Source organism: Toxoplasma gondii, chromosome III (assembly GCF_000006565.2).
Source record: "Toxoplasma gondii ME49 chromosome III, whole genome shotgun sequence".
Lineage (NCBI taxonomy): Eukaryota > Apicomplexa > Conoidasida > Eucoccidiorida > Sarcocystidae > Toxoplasma > Toxoplasma gondii.
The window spans coordinates 199,792-217,397 of NC_031470.1; the positions used below are offsets into that span (position 1 = coordinate 199,792).

General features: G+C 53.4%; 2 protein-coding genes and 1 non-coding gene across 3 annotated transcripts; all 3 read left to right on the plus strand.

The window, feature by feature from the left end:
- Window positions 1-325: 325 nt before the first annotated feature.
- TGME49_275830 (hypothetical protein) lies at window positions 326-8,783 on the plus strand. The gene is made up of 8 exons (XM_018781741.1): window positions 326-1,731; window positions 2,069-2,365; window positions 2,660-3,067; window positions 3,853-4,409; window positions 5,133-6,600; window positions 6,992-7,407; window positions 7,839-8,063; window positions 8,408-8,783. Exons 1-8 carry the CDS (start codon window positions 884-886, stop codon window positions 8,512-8,514), a joined length of 4,326 nt encoding a protein of 1,441 aa, XP_018638237.1. The 5' UTR covers window positions 326-883; the 3' UTR covers window positions 8,515-8,783.
- Window positions 8,784-11,637: 2,854 nt separating this feature from the next.
- TGME49_275820 lies at window positions 11,638-11,709 on the plus strand. The gene has a single exon. It is a non-coding gene; the product is annotated as a tRNA-Gln (tRNA).
- A 2,839-nt stretch (window positions 11,710-14,548) lies between these two features.
- RPS10 (ribosomal protein RPS10) lies at window positions 14,549-17,156 on the plus strand. Its single transcript, XM_002371567.1, has 3 exons — window positions 14,549-14,778; window positions 15,596-15,900; window positions 16,865-17,156. Exons 1-3 carry the CDS (start codon window positions 14,703-14,705, stop codon window positions 16,940-16,942), a joined length of 459 nt encoding a protein of 152 aa, XP_002371608.1. The 5' UTR covers window positions 14,549-14,702; the 3' UTR covers window positions 16,943-17,156.
- Window positions 17,157-17,606: the final 450 nt, after the last annotated feature.

Here is a 17,606-nt window from a genome sequence, read left to right on the forward strand (position 1 = left end):
CCGTCACTTTCGGCGCTCTCTCTGTCGCTCTCATCTTGGCTTTGCTTCTTGTCAAGCGCGTCGGTTTCTGCTCCTCATCTGCTCTTCAAGTGCCTCACCGCGGCAACGCATGCAGTCGGCCGCGGCGCATGCACCAGAGACTGCTGCGCTTTTTTGAAATCGACTCGGCGAACGCGTTTTTCGGAAAAAGCAGAAGCTTCGCCGTGGCCGTGGTTTCTTGGCAGGGGAAGACGCGCAGCACTTCAGCTGTATGTACACCACAGTAGCGTGTACGTACACTGTGCCCTCCAGCGAACGAAGGTTGGTTCGCCGGTCTCCGATGAACGTTGACAGGCGGAATTCGCAAGAATGGCGGCTCTCCTGGACTTGCGGTCTCTCTCACTTTTCTCTTCCTGGACGAGGGGAGATTTCTTTCTGCTTCTCGTGCATTGCTTCGTCAAGTGCTGAGAAAGGCAACGCGTCCACTCAGTGCCTGGCGCTCTCAATTCAGCTGTGCCGACACCCGCCTCGACGAACGAGGCCGCTCGCAATGGGCAGTCTCACGGTGGATGCACACGCAGCTGCCACTCACACGAAAAGTTTGACATTTGCAAGCAACGCCTCCACTGAAACCTTGTATGCATGCATCAGCTGTAAACATTCGTGGTTTCGTTTCTATGGATCTATAGGTATATGTACGTAGATGAAAGCATAGACAATGCGCGTTTGACTGTGTGTGTCAAGAGAGAGAGAGAGACATGTCGATGTGTACCTGACGAGGAGAGGACGCTGTTTCAGAAGTGCTTGCGTCTGTATTGATGTCGGTAAAAGTTGTGTTGCCGAGTGCAGGAAGTGCGCCTTCTAAATATAAATTCTTTTTCAGCAGAAGTCGTCGTTTTCAACAATGAGGACGCCGTCAGCGTTTTCTCCTTCCTCTCCGGCCTCTCCTTCTTTCTGCTCTTCTCTGTCACCTCCTCGCCTTTCCTCCACTCGAGCCGCCCTATTCTCTCGACGCTGTGGATCCCCACCGCGTTTTTTGCCTCCTCAGACGGAGGCTTTTTCTCCTCCGTCGCGTTCTCCTCCCTCTTCTCTCTCTTCCCATCTGGAGTCCGCCTCGTCGGCCATGACCCTCGTTGCCTCCCGGTCTGCTTCTCTTTCCCCTTCTTCTCTTGCCTCTTTCTCTTCCTCTCTCCCGCCTTCACCCTCGGGCCATTCGGCTTCGCCCTCCGGTCTCACACAGCTCTCTTTCTGGCTTACTCCTTTTTCAGGTGCATGCGTTATAGACTCTTCTTCTCGGCGCCGCTCTCTCCTGGTCTCTGCGTCACTTCGTCTCTTCGGCACCGCCTTCCTCCCGCCGGCTATCTCTCCCGCTGCGGCTGCGGCTGAGGCGCGGGTCTCTCCCTCTCTTCTTTCTCCGCCGTCTTCAAAAATCACTCCTTCGCGTTCGCCGTCTTCTTCTCTCGCTTCTTCTCGTTCGTGTCCGTCCTCTGCTTCGCCTCCTTTTTCCTCTCCTGCGTTCGTTTCTTGTTCGTTTTCCGAGCACACGGTGGAGGTGGCGACAGAGCCTTCTTCGGCTCTCCCGTCGCCGGGCGTGAGCGGAGGCGATGGTGCTTCTCTCTTTCTTGAGAGAAGAGAAAGCGGACCTTCTCTTCTTCCGCCTGACATGCTGCCTGACACGCGCGGCCTGGTCTACGCAATTCACCACGGAGAGCCTCTACCGCTCCTCGCAGTGCGGCTCTGCAGACAGCAGCGGTGAGCTCTCAAAAACAAATCGAAAAACTAAAAAAAAAGTCGAAAAAATCGAAAAAATCGACCAAATGTACACCTGAGTCTCCTGAGTCTCGCCCGTTATACTGCCTTTTCATGTTTCATCGGCGCTCTGTGTCCGCTCTTCATTTTCACCTCTCCTTCTGCTTGTCTCGTGTTTCCTTGTCCAGACGCAAGTTTCCTCCCTCTCTACGAGCGTCGTTTGTGTTTCCCCTTTCCTTCTTTCTTCTTCCTGCGCATTTTTGCATCTGACCGTCTGTTTCTCTGCGCGTCCTCCAGTCGCGCGTTTGAGCGTTTTCTTCCTTCTGCTCTGCGACTCCAGAGTTCAGGAGCTGGCCGCGAACATTGCGCAGCGTCTTTTGGACGCGTTGACGGAGGCGGAGGAGCGGCGAAAGGGAGCGACATGGGAGGAGGAGAGACGCGCCTCGCGGGCAGCAACTCGGCAGGGCGAGGAAGGAAGTTTGAAGAAGCTTCTGGACTGCTCGACGTTCAGAAGTGGCGAGAGAAACCGGAAACAGAGCCTCAAGGCTGACGCGGGCAACGCGCGAAATCGCGAGAACGAGTCGCCCCAGGAGCGCATTCGGTGCTACTGGCCGAGCGTCGAAGACGAGACTTCCAAGTGAGAAGTGGGGTGGATAAACGCAGCGGCTTTTTCGTCGAAAACAACTCTCAACATCGGCAGCGTCTGCCTTCGGCCTCTCGGCTTCCCTGCATCAAACGCGGCCTCAGCCATGCGCTCCCCTAAACCTGTCGAAGACGACGCAGGAGGCTCAGGCGGCAGATGAGCTGCGGAAGCGAAAACGCGACAAGCTGAACTCTCTCCTTCTCGTTAAGTTTCACGGATGTAAATCGCGAGTTGGCAGTCGCTGTGTCGCAGAGAGCGCCTTTCTCTTTTCTGTGTTTGCGCGTTCAGGATGAGTGTCTTCTTTCGAGAGATGCACGCCACGCTCTACCTCCTCTTCGAACCAAGGCTCTTCTCTCCTTCTCCGTTTCTTTCTTCTTCCCTTGCGTCCTCTCCTTCTCCGTTTCTTTCTTCTTCCCTTGCGTCCTCCCCTTCTCCGTTTCTGTCTTCTTCCCTTGCGTCCTCCCCTTCTCCGTTTCTGTCTTCTTCCCTTGCGTCCTCCCCTTCTCCGTTTCTGTCTTCTTTTAGTGGGGACAGAGAGGCGAGCGGAGAGGGCGGAGATCGTGTACTGGCGGACCGCGTCCACGGCGAATCTGTTTTCTCGCTTCTGAATCCGCGCGTCATGGAGATGGTCGTTCCTTCTCTCAAGCAGGGGAGGCGTCTGCACCTGCTTCTCGCCTTTCTCCACTGCGTCGAAAGGTGAGAGAAGGCTGAGTCAGAGACTCTGGCCGTTGTCGCTTCTCCCAGAAAGCCGCGCTCCCCACGGAGGTCTCTCTTGTGTCCTGTGCGGCTCGAGACAAGGTGGAACTCGAAAGGTGAACGGACTCGCTGGCGATGTTCATCACTGCCCAAACCCGCTCTGCTCCTCCACAGAGGAAGCTGACAAGGAGTTCTGTTTGGAGATATGTCACGCTCTGGAGCACCAATGGCGCTCGAGAAAACCGACTAAGCGTCATCGAAGAGGAAAGGCAAATTCGCGTTCACCCGAGAAAAAAAGAGGAGAGAGAGACGGGGAGACAGCGACGGCCGTAGGTGGCACAAACGAAGAAAACAGGACAGGGTGAAGAAAGTGGGTTTGGGCCATTTTTCCGTTTTCGGAGCGGAGCAAAGACAACGAAGGAGACAGAGAGGACACAGATATTCCTCAGATACTGCCGTCGTCTTGTCGCCCTCTCTCCACATCTGAGTGTCTTCAGCGTCAAACGCAGATTCGCCGTTTCCCTCTGTTGTTCTCTTTCACTTCCATTCCCCGGGGTTCTCTTCTCTCTCCACTCCGTTTCGGTTTTCCTCGCGCTTCCGGTTGTTCTTTATCCTTCTCTTTCCTTCTTCCCTCTCTTGTTTAGTCTTCTTCCTGTGCGCGTTCCCTTCCTGCCCCTCTGCGTCTGGGGGACGAAGTGTCTTCGTGCACCCTCTGGCTCGGTGCCTTCTGAATTTATTTTTTCTTCCAAACGTTTCTCTGGCGTCTCGGCTCCTGCTGTCTTCAGCTACTTCGCGCTGCACACCTGCAGCAAGAAGACCGTCGACCCAAATCGTCTTTTGCTCGCCGTCGGTCCTGCCCGATTCCTGCTTCTTCTTTCGCGTCTGGGATTTCTGCCTTCTTCTTCTTTGTCTTCTTCTTTGTCTGGTCTTGGTGAGCTCGAGTTGCCGCGCCTGCTCTTCCAGCGTCTCTCGGCTGCGTCGGTGGACGCGCTGCTCCTCGAGTTGTTGAAGCACCCTGGCGGTAACGCGTTCGAGGCCATCAAAGTCGTTTCCCTGCTGCGTCTGCTGGAGAAGACAGAGAGTCTGGACGCGCCGCTGAAGGGATCCAGGTGGACGCTCCAGGCTGTGGCAGCCAGCGTGAGCAGTCGGAAGTCGGAGTCTCTTCTTCTCGCCTTTCTCCGCTCTCTCGCGCCGGCGAAGGAGACCCGCGGACGCGCGGTCGCGGCGGCCTGCAGAGGCGTTCTCGGCGAAGACGAAATCCGGCGGGCAGAGGAAGAAGAACGCGGAGAAAAACTCGCTCTCGAGGCCTGCGCATGGCTTGCGAGAAAAGCGGCGGTCACGGGTACGCAGCACAGGCCGGACAAAGGAGCGAAAAAGGAAGGCGAAGAAAGGAAGTAGGAAAGCCAGAAACAAAGAGAGGAAGACAGAGTGGCGGAGAAAAAAACAGGCAGAGAGAGCTTCCGCTAGGAAGACGAGGATAAGGAGGACGAGCGAAAGACGGGGATGAAGAGAGTGAAGAGAGGAAATGACGTCGGCAGCAGGACAAGGAGAAAGAGGGTAACAGACTGAGAGAAGGAAAACGGGAAAGAAACTCGCCTTCAGTTGCTGATCACGCTTGTCATGCAACAACCCGGTGTCCTTTCAAAAGAGTCGCATGCTTTGTCCGCTGACCATTCGTCTGAGGGAAACACCCTACACTTCTCTGTCGGATTCCAATGCCTCTTGATAACAAATGACACCTACTCTGCCTTCTTCCAAGAACTTCTGACGAAAATACTCTTCTCGTTCTTTTACGTACACCCGAACAGGACAAATCCTTACGTGCATGTTTTTAAATGTGGACGCAACTAGGTATGTCGACATCGGTCCACGGCCCACAGCCTCCGACTTCGTTCCCCTATATATATATATTATGTGTGTGTAAATATATATTGTAGGTATATATATATATATATGCATGTATGCATGTATGTGTCTCATATTTGACGCGCGTGTATGGGTTGGTTTGGAGCCTTCTGGAGAGGAGAAAGTGGAATTCGCCGTCTTTTATGTCAATTGTTTTCAGGCGAAGTTGCAGACCCTTGGGGGTACATGGTCTCTCGCAGTTTCTTGCTGAGTCGCCTTCGCCAGCAGGCACACACTCCCGCGGCTCTCGCACTGGACTCTTCAGCATGTCGTTCGCAGGAAGGGCAAGAGGTAGAAGGTTGGCAGCATGGAAGAGCAGAAAGAAGGCGCGAAGAACGCAAAGCACAGGGAGACGAGGAGGTGATAGAGGAAGAGGAAAATGAAGTGAAAGACACAGAAGAAAAACTGGAAGGCGAGGGATGCGGGAAGGCGGTGAAGCGCGCGCGGGGGCGGTGTGCAGGACGCACGGCTGCCCAGGTAGTAGTAGTAGAAGAGAGTCGGCGTGTATGTCCTCTCGAAAAACAGGGACTCAAGACTTACGCATGTGCTGTCCACGAAGAACCAGACCCGGCGAAAGAAATCGAGGAAGAGGAAACCGACATGGAAGAGGACCTTTTAAGTCTCCCAAGTCTGGCCGACAGCGCCGCTGCTCCCACAAGACAAGCGGATTGTTTTTCGACTTCTTGGAAGCTGCCGCCAGAAGTCACTCCTCAGACAGAAGACCCACCAAGCTCTAATGAAGACGCTCCACTTCGCTCGCCTTCTTCTTCTCCTTCTTCTTCTCCTTCTTCTTCCACTTCCTCCTCTTCCTCCTCTTCTTCTTTTCGTCCTCTGTCTTTGCCCTGGGGTGTCGACCGAGTGCTCTTTCTCGACACTGTGGAAGGTTTGACTGGACTGTTCGCGTTTCTCCGTTCGTCGCAGGAAGCGTCTTGTCGCGCGTTGTCTGCCGAAGAGACCGCTGGCTGCTCGCTTCCGCCGCAGGAGGCGCTACGGTGTACAGCCAGCGATGCGAAAGGTCCAGCAGAGGCGCCGGCAGAAGAGGCCGCCGTGCACGCCTCGCCTTCTGTTTCTCTCTCCACAGAGCGAGACGGTGCCCTCGCGGAGAGTCAACGCCGGAAGGCAAAGAGTGGAGAGGAAGAAAAGAAGCGAGCGAAGAAGAAAAACGATGCACACGTTGCTGGCGAAGTGGAGATTGGAGAGCTGACGTCGTCGAGACTCGCTGAGTCATGCGTATCGCAGTCTCGGACGAGGGCGCAGATCTCCTCCGACGCTGTTCTCTCTGAAGCGGACGCAGCTTCAGACACCTGTGGGGTGTCTGTCTCCGTGCTTCCAGTCCTTCCCTCCCTCGTTCCCTTCCGTCCCTTCGTCGTCGCGCTCGACCTGGAGTGGACGCTGCCGCATGCAGCGAGTGTGCTGTCGCTGGCGACGGAGAGCCGAGTCTTTCTGGTCGACTTGGTGAACGATAATCCAGTCTATAAGGCGACGCTTCTGCAGATGCTGCGCTGGCTTTTCGCGAATCCCTTCATTGCGAAGCTGATGTACCAAGCCTCCGGAGACATCACAAAGTTGTTCTTCGCGCTGGGCGCTGTCGGCAGCCCAGGCGCCCTCGTCCACTGCATCGACCTCAGGTAAAAACGCAAGTCCACGTCAGGCGCGATACACGCGAACCGCGGAGGGTGTGCGGACAGACAACAGAGGAGGGGAGAAGAAGTGGAAGGAAGAGCTGCTTCAACGAGTTGTTCGTTGTACGTTGCTGTGGGCGCGAGCATGGAGAGATGCAGAGAGGCGTTCGTTCATGTCTACATCTACGGCTGTGAAGGCTTGCATGCAGAGACATTTTCGAGATGAAGACACATGGTTATGGATCTGAGTGTAGAAATGGCGAGGTCCAGGCATGCGCTTTGAAGGGATGGGTTTCCACATGTATGCAGAAGTAGGTGGAGAGACATTTGTGTGAATCAGTCCTTTTGTTGAAGGTCCATCGTGCCGCAGTGCGTTTTCTCTCTTTTCTCTGTCAAGGCACCCGCGAGTCTGGAACTCCCCAGCCTCGTCAGAAGGAGAGACGCGAAGGACGCCTGAATGGGCAAATTCCCTGCCTTCGCCGGCAGAAGCGCGCGGCCCGCTTGTGTCTCCTTCTTCCGATCCAAGTCTGAAACCGGGTGCCGCTCCAGCAGGAAACACGCGAGAGAGGCGGGAGGCGACGGCGAAGACGAAAGAAGGAGCACCAAGCTGTAGGGGGGAAGACGCAGGTGCAGAAGAAAAAGAAGCAGATGCGGCAAAGTCTGGGGCAGAAAGTTTTCTCGTTCCTGTCAGGAAAGGCCGCCACTTGGCGAACGCGGAGAGGGAGTTGCGGGAAGGCGTAATCGCTAAGGAACATTTCTTGGAGAAGAACGAAGAAGAAACTCCTGAGCGCTACATGCGGCCGGTCAAGCGACGTAAGTTTCACAGGACGAAATCCTGTGTATGTCGGAGTTGAGAAGGCGAGAGTGAAACGCGGAGGCCGACTCACATTGAGAAACAGGCCGACAGGGATATCAAGACCCAGTGAAGAGTGTGGATGTCTCTGATCTCGATCCCGGACGTTGCATACGTCGCTGGCCGTCAACTTGTTCCGTCGCGTTTTTTCCGGTTTCCAGTGACTCTGTAGGGAACGCGTAGTCCAGGTCTACACGTGTTTAGATTTCTTTCAGCGGAGCTCTGTGTCTCCTCTGGATCGCGCGATGGAGACAGAACTGCGGAGATGTCAGTGTATCACGGCATTGTCGCAAGTCACCGAGATTATGAAGTTATCGTTTGGTGCTCGTCAGCATGTCTCTTACTAACGAGCTGATTGCTCGCACGATAATTGGCTTGTTCCTGTCTGCAGGCTTCCCCAGTCTCCAGGAAATGTGCCGACAAGTGCTGCATGCAGACTTGGATAAATCTGAGCAGAGGTCGAACTGGAACATGCGCCCTCTGACGGCATCTCAAGCGCACTACGCAGCTCTGGATGCATATGTCCTCATTCTTTTGGAAGCCGCTCTGAGGCGCCAAGGGTGGATCCCGGGCAACATTCTCGGTGGTCTCGGCGAATTCAGTGCACTCAGCTTCCGTAAGTCATTCGTCTCGCACAACCTCGCTTCCACTCTCCCATATGCATGTCTTTATATATATATATATATACATAGATAGATAGATCTGACTGTTGAACTCAAGTGTTTCGTACGTCGTGGGGTCGACATGTGCATGTGTGTGGAAGCCCGGATGTGTGGACGTTTGTTCGAATCTGTTTCGTTCATACAAGCGAATCCGGAACTGTTTGACGGTGTCTCGGCATTTCCTTGTTTTGTGCCACGAACCCCAGAGTGTGGGTGGGAAACTGTTGCGGTCGCCGGTCGATCGCGTGATTTTCGTCTGACTTTTCCTTTTCCGTTTTCTTCTCGCGGCTTGACGCAGGTGGTCGGCCGTCAGAGTTTCGGATCCACTATCAGAAGAACGCCAGCATGCAGGCATCTAAGGTCGAGGCGGCTGAAAAGCGGCACTTCAAGTGGCGCGGATCCTGACAAATGTGCATTCGTTTCGAGATTTACTGCAGTTCCGTGGCCACAGTGAAAATGAGTCGGTGGAAACCGCGGGAAACAGGTGCGTTTGACTGGCAGCCTTTGTGTCAGTGACTGTCAGTCAGAAAGGCGGAAGTGTGGACCTTTGTGTCGCGGGTCTGCGCCGCCTTTGGGGAGACTGGTACTTGCGAAGAGCGCAGGGAACATTCAGAGTCATTTCTAAAAAGTGCTCTGAACCTGAAACGCACACAACCGCACAGACGACGTTTCGTTCGCGCTGAGGGCTACGCAGTGTGCCGCCGGCCCGGGGGGGGGGCCGATAGCGGAGGTGCCGAGTGAACCAAGTAGAGATAAAAGTGGAGAGCGGTCCTTTCCTGGGTGAATCCCGAGAAAGCGAGCAGCACAGTGGTGTTACCCTGGATCCTCGGCTTCGAAAAGCCGCAAGAAAACACACCTCAGTTTAGTCGAAAAACGTCTGACGAAACTGCGCTTTTGAGCGACACAGAAGAGCACGGGCTCGAGTGCATGTACACACGGCATGCTTCGCATTCACTGGTGGGTCGCGCTGGCGGTTGTAGACGACAGCTGTAGCCGAAACTGAAAAGGCAAACCAGTGGAAGAATGACAGGGAGGACAAATGTAAGAAGCCTTCTAAGCCGATGGGTAAAACGAGGTTCGGCGAGAAAACGGCTCCCACCCGTTCTCTGTCAAGGAATTTCTTCCTGTGGAGTATCCATCACCAGTTTGTTATAGATTTTTGATCTGCGACGCCCGTTGTCAGAGACCACACGCACGCACTGTCATCTCTCAAAGCATGCCACACAGATGCTTGCGGTAGACGGGTGTGTGCTGTAGACGTGCGAAAATATACGCAACGAAGGTTAGCAGTCCCGACGTTTCCGACTTGGCAATGCAGATAGTGCAGCAAGACACAAGTGCCCAGCGACTCGCGCTCAGTCGAAACTAGATGGAAACGAGAAATGGAATGTGTCGGTCAAGCCTCCTTGACAGGCATTGTACGCGGCGTCTTGTGGAAGAATATGTTTAGCCGGAAGGTAGCATCTGTATATCCGATTGTCAGCGTAGGTGCACGGATGGACAGAGTTAGTCCGTGTACGGTTTGCACCAGCTTGACTCCTCAACCTAAGGACAACGTTGTTTACAGCCTCCGTCGTTAAAATCGGGCGCAGACATAAACTCATGGATGCACTGAGTGTTCTCAAAACCGTGCCAGTGGAAGGGAACTTGGAACCGGTAAACAAAGATACCGTTACATTCGAGGATGTTGTGTGTCCACACTGGTGCAACTCAGATCGACTAAGCAGAGGTTGTTTCGTAACTACGATAATCGCTCGTCACTAGGTGTCCCAGAAGTAAGTCGGCTACGGTACTCGCACACCCCATGTGCAGACGAGCGACCATTTTTGGAGCAAGTTCGATTGTACATTTAAACGAGCGGCGTGCACAGCAGGATTTTAAACCTGTGTGAGACTGTGACGAGTGTTCGATTTCGTCACTGTCAGGCCAACGTAGCTGTTCCAGTGCTCCCTGCTTTGGTTTCCGTTGACCTCTTTCGCTCCTGATTGCGGCGGCAGACTCTCAAAAGCCTTGTGGATGCAAAGCGTTACCAATAGCGTTTATCCTTCGGTGATGCACCAGGCAAAAATGAGTGAACTGAGCGTCCCATTTCCCTCTCAAGGTTTGGCAAGTAGTGTGAAGGATTCGCATCATGACTTCCGTGGGAGGCATGAGCAGCTGACGAGTAAGAGCTCAGCAGAGCACAGTCCTCGTGGCAGCTGTATCCGCTTCTGGAAACTCGACCCCAGCGACATATTTCGGGCGTCAACCAGGAGTCGTTTCGGCCGTTATGTTTCGGTGGCATTGGTTGCTCTGCGCTTGGGGAACTTCTCGACTTGCATGAACTGTTAGTCCCAACGTAGTTATGACAATTGAAACCTGTTGAGAGATTCGTCTGTCCAGTTACGGGACATGCAGCGTACATCAGACTCCCTGTACTCGAAGATGGCGAATCAGACGGCCGCCTACAGTCTGTTCAACTGCAGTCGAGAGAGAGGCGCAGAATTTGCGGCTTGTTCCAAGCCTTCCCTCAGTCAGTCCCAGTGAACACGCTGCCTCGAGGCCGCGCCAACAGAATCCACTTCATTCGACAATCATTTTTTTACCTGTTTGGACCGTCAGCATACAGCCGCCGTTTTGACGTGTTACCGCACCGGGCCGGTATTGCAAACTATGCTTCAGCAGTGGTCTTGGCAATGTCTAGTGTTGATGTGCAACAGACTGAGGTCTACTGCGCCAGGCATCAAGGCATGTGTACGCAACTGTTTCAACCGGAAAGCTGTTTGTATCAAGGCCGACTGCTCTAGCCGTAATCAGGACAGCGCTACACCTGCACGGGGCCAGTTGAAGAATGGTGGCACAGCAGCGGCCCCAAATGGTTCGATTGACACCCGACTTTACAAAAACGTTAGCATTTCATCACCGGAGACCACGAATAAAACACTGGATGTAGTGGCCATAAGCATCTCATGTGCACGGATCCCGTGGTTAACGCGGTGACGACGTGTCCAGCCGCCTACAGATCGGGACGGGTGACCTCGACAGAGAACCAAGGAACTCGCAGGGACTTTGTCCCATATTTCCACCTTTGATAGAAAATGCTCTGCAGAACAGTTCCAGTGACACTGCTACACGAAAATCCCTGTGATTATCCACGCTGTCTTGCCTCTGCCCGGAGAGTCAGACTGCCCGAAGTAGCCGTGGTATACCCCCACCAGTGGCCGCCATTGCAGCGATCAACACGAACCGCAAACACTCATTCAAGAGGCAGAATTGGAAGACATTTGATGAATTCAGCGCCAACGGCTGTTGTAAAAATCCGACAGCGACACGAATGATGGAAAGATCACCGTCCGCGTATCGAAGCTCTCCGATTGCCGGGAATGCAAGCCTGGTTCTTGCTGCGAGCATCCTTTCTCAGCAGTCAGGATTCTGGCGTAGGGGAGCGGACTCCTCCTCTAATTCAGCGAAAGACTCCACAATAAATTAGTGAACTTCGGACTGACAGAGAGTTTCACGTGGAGAGGAATGTCGTACACCTAGGCTCTTGGTTCCATAGTGTAGTGGTTAGCACCCTGGACTTTGAATCCAGTAACCCGGGTTCGAGTCCCGGTGGGACCTGATGGGTTTTTACTGGGCGCAACATGAGAATTTATGACTGCGGTGATGCGTTGAAAATTGTTTCATCGCTTGTGTCCAAGCGCTTCTTTCTTCAGCTTCTAGTCTATCCCCTACTACTGCTGTCGCCTGATCCACCAAATCCGCACGGGGAAATCGTGTTCATCTGCATCCTTTTCGTTGCTACGTCGTCGCTACGAGCAGCGTTCTTGTTCGTGTGCTTACGGGGTTTGCAAATGGCGAGGTCGCGTTATTTACTCAGCACATGTACGGAAAAGTTCGAAGAGCCGCTTCCAAATGCCTGGAACTTGTCAATCCGCCGGTCTGCTCTGCAGTGGTAGTGCGGTTCTATTCCAGCTCGAACAACATCGAGGAATGCGACTTCTGGTGGGTGGTGTATTAGAAGTGTGTGGCCTGGGTGCGGCGGCCGTCTTCGCTCCTGAGTGTGTTACCGTCTGAAAACCTGCAGGTGACTAGAAGAAACCGGATCGAAGACAGCGACCGCGGGATTCTACTGCTGTTTCACTGAGTGGAGTGTGCAACACTTCCGAATCAATATGTTTGGATCGCGTAACCTCGTGGTTTCACAACCGATATCGACGAAACACAAAAACAAATTGAAGAAAGGTCTATGCATTGAACCGCGTCCCCGTGGCGCCGTCCAAGAAATGCAATTCCGAGCCCAGGAAACGCCTCGCTGTCAAAAAGAAACAAAAACACGAGGTTCCCATGACCCCTTGCGCGACTTGTTTGTCACCGAAGCTCTGTCCAGTCGCACTGACTAGTCTTGTGAATCCTTACCAATCGCGTGTTTGCCCTTCTGTGCCGCTGCCAGTTCCCGACAGTCTCCCCCTTTGTGGCTCCATCCCTCACGGCCATCAGACGGATTCCAGCTCCTCTTGGCCGCTCTCGTCTCTACACACTCGTCTTCCGAACACCATCGCTTTTACCCCGACCGTTCTTCTCTCGAGTTGACGCCTCCGGCCACGCACACGTCAATACTGTCTCCCCTCGAGGAGTCGGCGAGTGCACATGGCTTCCATCTATTTGATTTGAAACCAAGTCTAAGAGCAGCGCTGCCTAATGCTCTCTCGACACCTTGTGGTCGCGCGACGGAGGACCTTGTAGACGGACCGTCGTTCATAAAATGTTCCACCGAGAAACAGTTTGCTGAAGCTCCCTGCAGCCTCTCGACTACTGGAAGTGAAATCCCCTTTTGCTCCACGTGGAATGAGCTTCACATATTGCAGACCGACAAACGTGCCGGCAGAGCTGGAAATCGTTTCTAGTCACGGTCGGCAAAGAAGACGAAGTCAGAAAGAAAACCTGTGTCTCGGACCCGAACAACGCTGGGAGCAAAAATGACCCCTCTTCCTTGTGCTGGTGTGGGTGTGGCCACGCGTGAAGACCTTTCAAGACTAAATCAACTGTCTGACCTTCGAAACCTAAACGTCCATATCCCGTTCGAAATGTGGGTGTTCCTTCACTGAGCTTCCTCAACACACATCTTTGTGGTGCCTGCAGTGCCCCCACCGAGAGGATTAGTCTGCACATATGTGAAATATCTCTACAAGTGTGAAATGGAAAAAGGGTCTCGTCAACCAGTTACTGCTAAAAGTGAGTAGTGGATAAACGCAAAGCTGTCATGGGCACGAGGTTCGGCAAAGACTCCACTCCTCAGGTTGACAGGCCCGCTACCACAGTCAATGCGACTTCTTTGTGCTGTTTCCTTCGCATCCTCTTTTTTCACTGACTTCACGCTTTTGCGCCTGGTGTCTTGTTGATAAGAACCGCGAATTGCCTCAAATTCGTCTGCGGCCGGAAGCTCCCAAAAAACCCTTTGCCTCTGCGGAACGCCGATTCTGAAATGCTCCCATTTCCCTGTCGGATTTCTACTTTTGTTCGGAAGGGCGTTCTCCATTTTCTCAAAACCTGCCCAAGTACCAGTGAACAACTCGCAACTTCTATCGTAATCCCAGAATAATGAGGGGTCACGTAAATACAAAGTTGCAAAGTGTGCACTACGTCGCAGCTTGCATCGTAATCCCAGACTGAGAAGGGGTGACTGAAATGTTATGCTACGAGTTGCGTGACGAAGCGGCTGGCTGGTGTTGAGTTGTGTTCAGGTGTGCTCGTTCCAGCAATGCGTCATTGAGTGTCTCCACCTCCAACAAGTCAGAAGGGATACATCCGAGACAATAAACTACAGTAAGCGTCCAGCGGCGGAAGTTCCAAAGCATGAAAACTTGTTACGTAAACAACTGGAAGGTTAGCATAAAAGGAGTCTTCCTTCAACCAAGTGCGTGTACGCTTGCTGGTGCAATGATTTTGCACGAAACGAGAGTTGTGCTGGGTCTCACCAGACTCGCCACAACCATAACGTTTGTGAGTTGCTGTCCCGTTTCACAATGTGCTCTCCTCGCCAACCCCCTGCGTCTTCGGACGAGAAAAGAATGTGCAATCCGTATCCAAGAACCGTAAAACTTCCCCACAAGAAAGAGCAGAACTCCGGGTTCTTCGCGATTTTACCAGCAGCCACCGACCGAGAGGTCGCGGTTGTACTGTTTGTGTGTTTTTCCGCATTTGCTGCCGCCACCTGTCTCGCGAAACAGCTGGAACCGCAGAACTGAAGGCATCAACGCGCCAGGCACAATACTCGCGCTTCTTTTTTCCACCCGTTTTGGGGGATCGAGAGGGGGTTGAATCAGCATGCGTTAAAAAGACCGCATGCGTTGGGAGTGGGGCAGTTGCTCCACGCTCGCACAAGTTTTCTCCGCAGCGTACCGAGATCTCCCCGCGGCTTTTCTGCGAACGGGGGCTCTCTGCGACGAAGTGGGCTTCTGCCTCGCGTCTGCCTGCAGTTTACTTGCGAAAATGGCAGTTTCACTGTGAGAACTTGCTTCCCCGCGACTCGTGTTTTCTGCCGGTGCTGCTTCTCTCGAGAGGGAATCTGAGCAGGAGAGTCCACCCTACAGTCCATCCCCCCGCTCCAAAAAATGACGGTCCCTGGAATGAAATTCTCGCTTATTCCCAAGGCCAACAGGAAGGCGATCTACGAGTACCTCTTCAAAGGTATGTCGCGATTTTTTTCCTCGGGAATCGTCTGAAAAAAAAACACTCGCCTCTGATGTCGAGCCGGGAAACGCCTCTCGGTGCGGCTGCCCCACGTCGGGCTGCACGGCAGACTCGACATGTGGACGAGGCTGTTTTTTTTGAGGGGGAAAGAGACACAGACCAGCGAAATGGAGTAAAAAAGACTTTCCCCGCGTCTTTGCGGCCGCGGAGGTCTGATGATTCATGTTTTCCTCCGATAGAGGAAAGCCGGGGACCCGGCTTGTCTGCAGCTTTTTTTCTGTCTGTGCATGTGCCCTAATTTTTGCACTCGACTAAATTTCAGGTTTTCATCGTCGTTGTTTGCCTGCATTTTCGTGGCATTGGCGTGTCCTGCGTCGTCTTCGCTGAGGGGAGGGGCTCGAAGTTTACCGAGGCTCTGCAGGGCGCCGAAGTTGAGAACCGGACGTTTGCAATGCACGCGGAGCTCTGCCTGCAGGAGAATGGCTCTGAAACTGCTCCAGCATTCGATCCGTTTTTGTTTCTTCTCTTTTCAGACAGGGTTGGAGTTTCTGCACAATCTTCTTGTCTTTGCCCCCTTCTCAGGAGTGGTCTGTGTGTTTCGCTCGATCCCTCCGTTGCGTTCGCTCCCGTCCTCAGTTCCGTTGTTGTAGGGTGTTTTCTGCATCTGTTTTGAGCCAAGTGTTTCCGCTTGCCTTTCCCCAAGCTCCTCTCCGGCGCAGTCTGCGTGCACCGGTTGTGCCGGGAGTGGGCTGGGGACCGCGCGTCATCGCTGGAAATATCGCCGAGGTTGCACCTTTGTGTCCTGATTTTGCAGAGGGCGTGATCGTCGTCCAGAAGAATGGCAAGATCGAGCGCCACCCGGAGGTCCCCGTCCCGAACCTCCACGTGATGATGACTCTGCGTTCTCTGCAGACCAAGAAGTTCGTCGAAGAGAAGTTCAACTGGCAGCACAACTACTACTTTTTGACAAATGAGGGAATCGAGTTTCTCCGTACCTACCTCCACCTCCCGCCCACCGTCTTCCCCTCCACTCTTACCAAGAAGAGCACTGGCAGACCCACCCGTGGCGCCGGCGAGGGCATGGGCGAAGGCGGTGACATGAACGGTGACTGGCGTCCGGTAAGTCAAAACGCGAGAGAGTCTCCGGTTCTCGTCTCGAACTCGTGTTGGCATGCAGCTCCTCTTGTTTTGGGGTGCTGTCTTCGGAGTCCTTTACTGGCGTCTGTATGGTATGTTTGTGAGCTGGCGAGGCCCGTGGTCTGCACGCGTCCCGACAGGCAAAAGACACTAGTCTGCAAAGCAACAGTGGAAAGCGATGTTTCTCCTGTCTGGCCCAGTCTACGCGCGTGGCGGAAAACGCAATCCGAAGCTCCGATGTAGTCAGCGTCCTTGCCGTTTTTGTTCGTGGTCCACGTAGCTTCCTGTGAAACACACCTGTGGGAAACTAGGTGTGCATTTCTGTAGTCTTCCGCTGTGGAGTCGCCTCGCAACAACAGTCGTACTCAGGACCATAGTGTCAGGTTCCGCGAGTGGCTGAACGGACCGTTTAGGTGACTTTCCTGACTATATATATATATATATATATATATATGTACATTAAGCGATGTGCTTATGCACATAGATATACTGAAGTTTGGATCGGCGAAAGACGGTCGACTGCTTTGTTTAGGGCGTTGATAGAGAAGCGAGTTCTGGAGGGAAGAGGTGTGCCCGACTGTTGCTGTGTGTGGTACGAGAAACACGATGAACTTTTTTCGACATCTCAAGGTGGCAGGGGGGGGGTTAGCAGGCATTCTCCAAACACGTGAATACCTCAGTTTATCTGTGTGTTAATGGTAATGATTATGGTCAGGTTTTATTTATGCGATCAGGGTTCAGGGTGTCACTTGATGAGCACATTGTTTTTGTACTTGTACGGTAGAGAAGCGAAGCCGCAAACTCGTGCAGCGTCGTGAGTGTCCGTATGAAAAAACTCAGTTGTTTGACCGCACGTTAACGGAGGGTTTTCGGCGCGACACACTCTACTAGAGGACAAGGAAACATGCCGCGGAAAAAACCGTTTGTTGTTTTTGTTTTCCTGCAGCGCGGAGGCTTCGGTCGTGGACGTGGCCGAATGGGCGACCGCCCTGACAGAGCGGAGCGGGCCCCGCGTTATGCATAAACTGCTTCGTCTTTTTGTTCCCTTGTCTCGTTTCGTCTCCGAATATAGGGCGGTTCTGTTTGGCAGTCTGTTCTGGAGGACTCTGTTTTTCTCTGAAACACGTCTGTCGTCCGGGGGCACTCCATGCTTTCACGTGGAAACAGACAAGAGAACAGGTTGTCTCCTTGCAACTCTCTTCTAACGAGAACCTGTTTGCGGTGAAGTCTCGGATTCGAAAGACGCAACGGAACGGTGCACTCCCGATATGGCGGGTTCATCGTTCACAGCGGAGTTTGAGAAATCGCGAAACAACGCAGAGGTGTACAGCTTTTTCAGGAAAACGAGCAACACCGCGTTGCCTTCTCACCCTGTGAAAAGGTTAGCTGGCTTTCGTTCAAGTGCGTTTCTTACGGAAGGCAACTCACAGCTGTACGTATTTTGTCAGTCAGTCTTTGATATGTCGCGCACTGACACGCGTCCCTTCGGTTTTAGGGTTGTTTCCACACAGCCGACAGTGTCTGCTTTCTCCCTTAGAAGTGAATCAAGGAAGCACTCATTTGATTCAGCTCACAAACGTAAGCCTGGTCAGAAAGAAAGAATTTCAAGGCGCCGCAGCAAAAGCGCCAGTAAACCCGCGAGTCCTGCCGTGATCTGTAAAAACATCAAATTCAGGAACGATATACAA

Coding starts and splice junctions, on each gene's coding strand:
- RPS10 (XM_002371567.1), top strand. CDS start 14,703: ATGACGGTCCCTGGAATGAAATTCTCGCTTATTCCCAAGGCCAACAGG. Junction 14,779..15,595: donor CTACGAGTACCTCTTCAAAG/GTATGTCGCGAT, acceptor CTGATTTTGCAG/AGGGCGTGATCGTCGTCCAG. Junction 15,901..16,864: donor TGAACGGTGACTGGCGTCCG/GTAAGTCAAAAC, acceptor GTTTTCCTGCAG/CGCGGAGGCTTCGGTCGTGG.
- TGME49_275830 (XM_018781741.1), top strand. CDS start 884: ATGAGGACGCCGTCAGCGTTTTCTCCTTCCTCTCCGGCCTCTCCTTCT. Junction 3,068..3,852: donor TTTCTCCACTGCGTCGAAAG/GTGAGAGAAGGC, acceptor TGCTGTCTTCAG/CTACTTCGCGCTGCACACCT. Junction 7,408..7,838: donor CATGCGGCCGGTCAAGCGAC/GTAAGTTTCACA, acceptor TCCTGTCTGCAG/GCTTCCCCAGTCTCCAGGAA.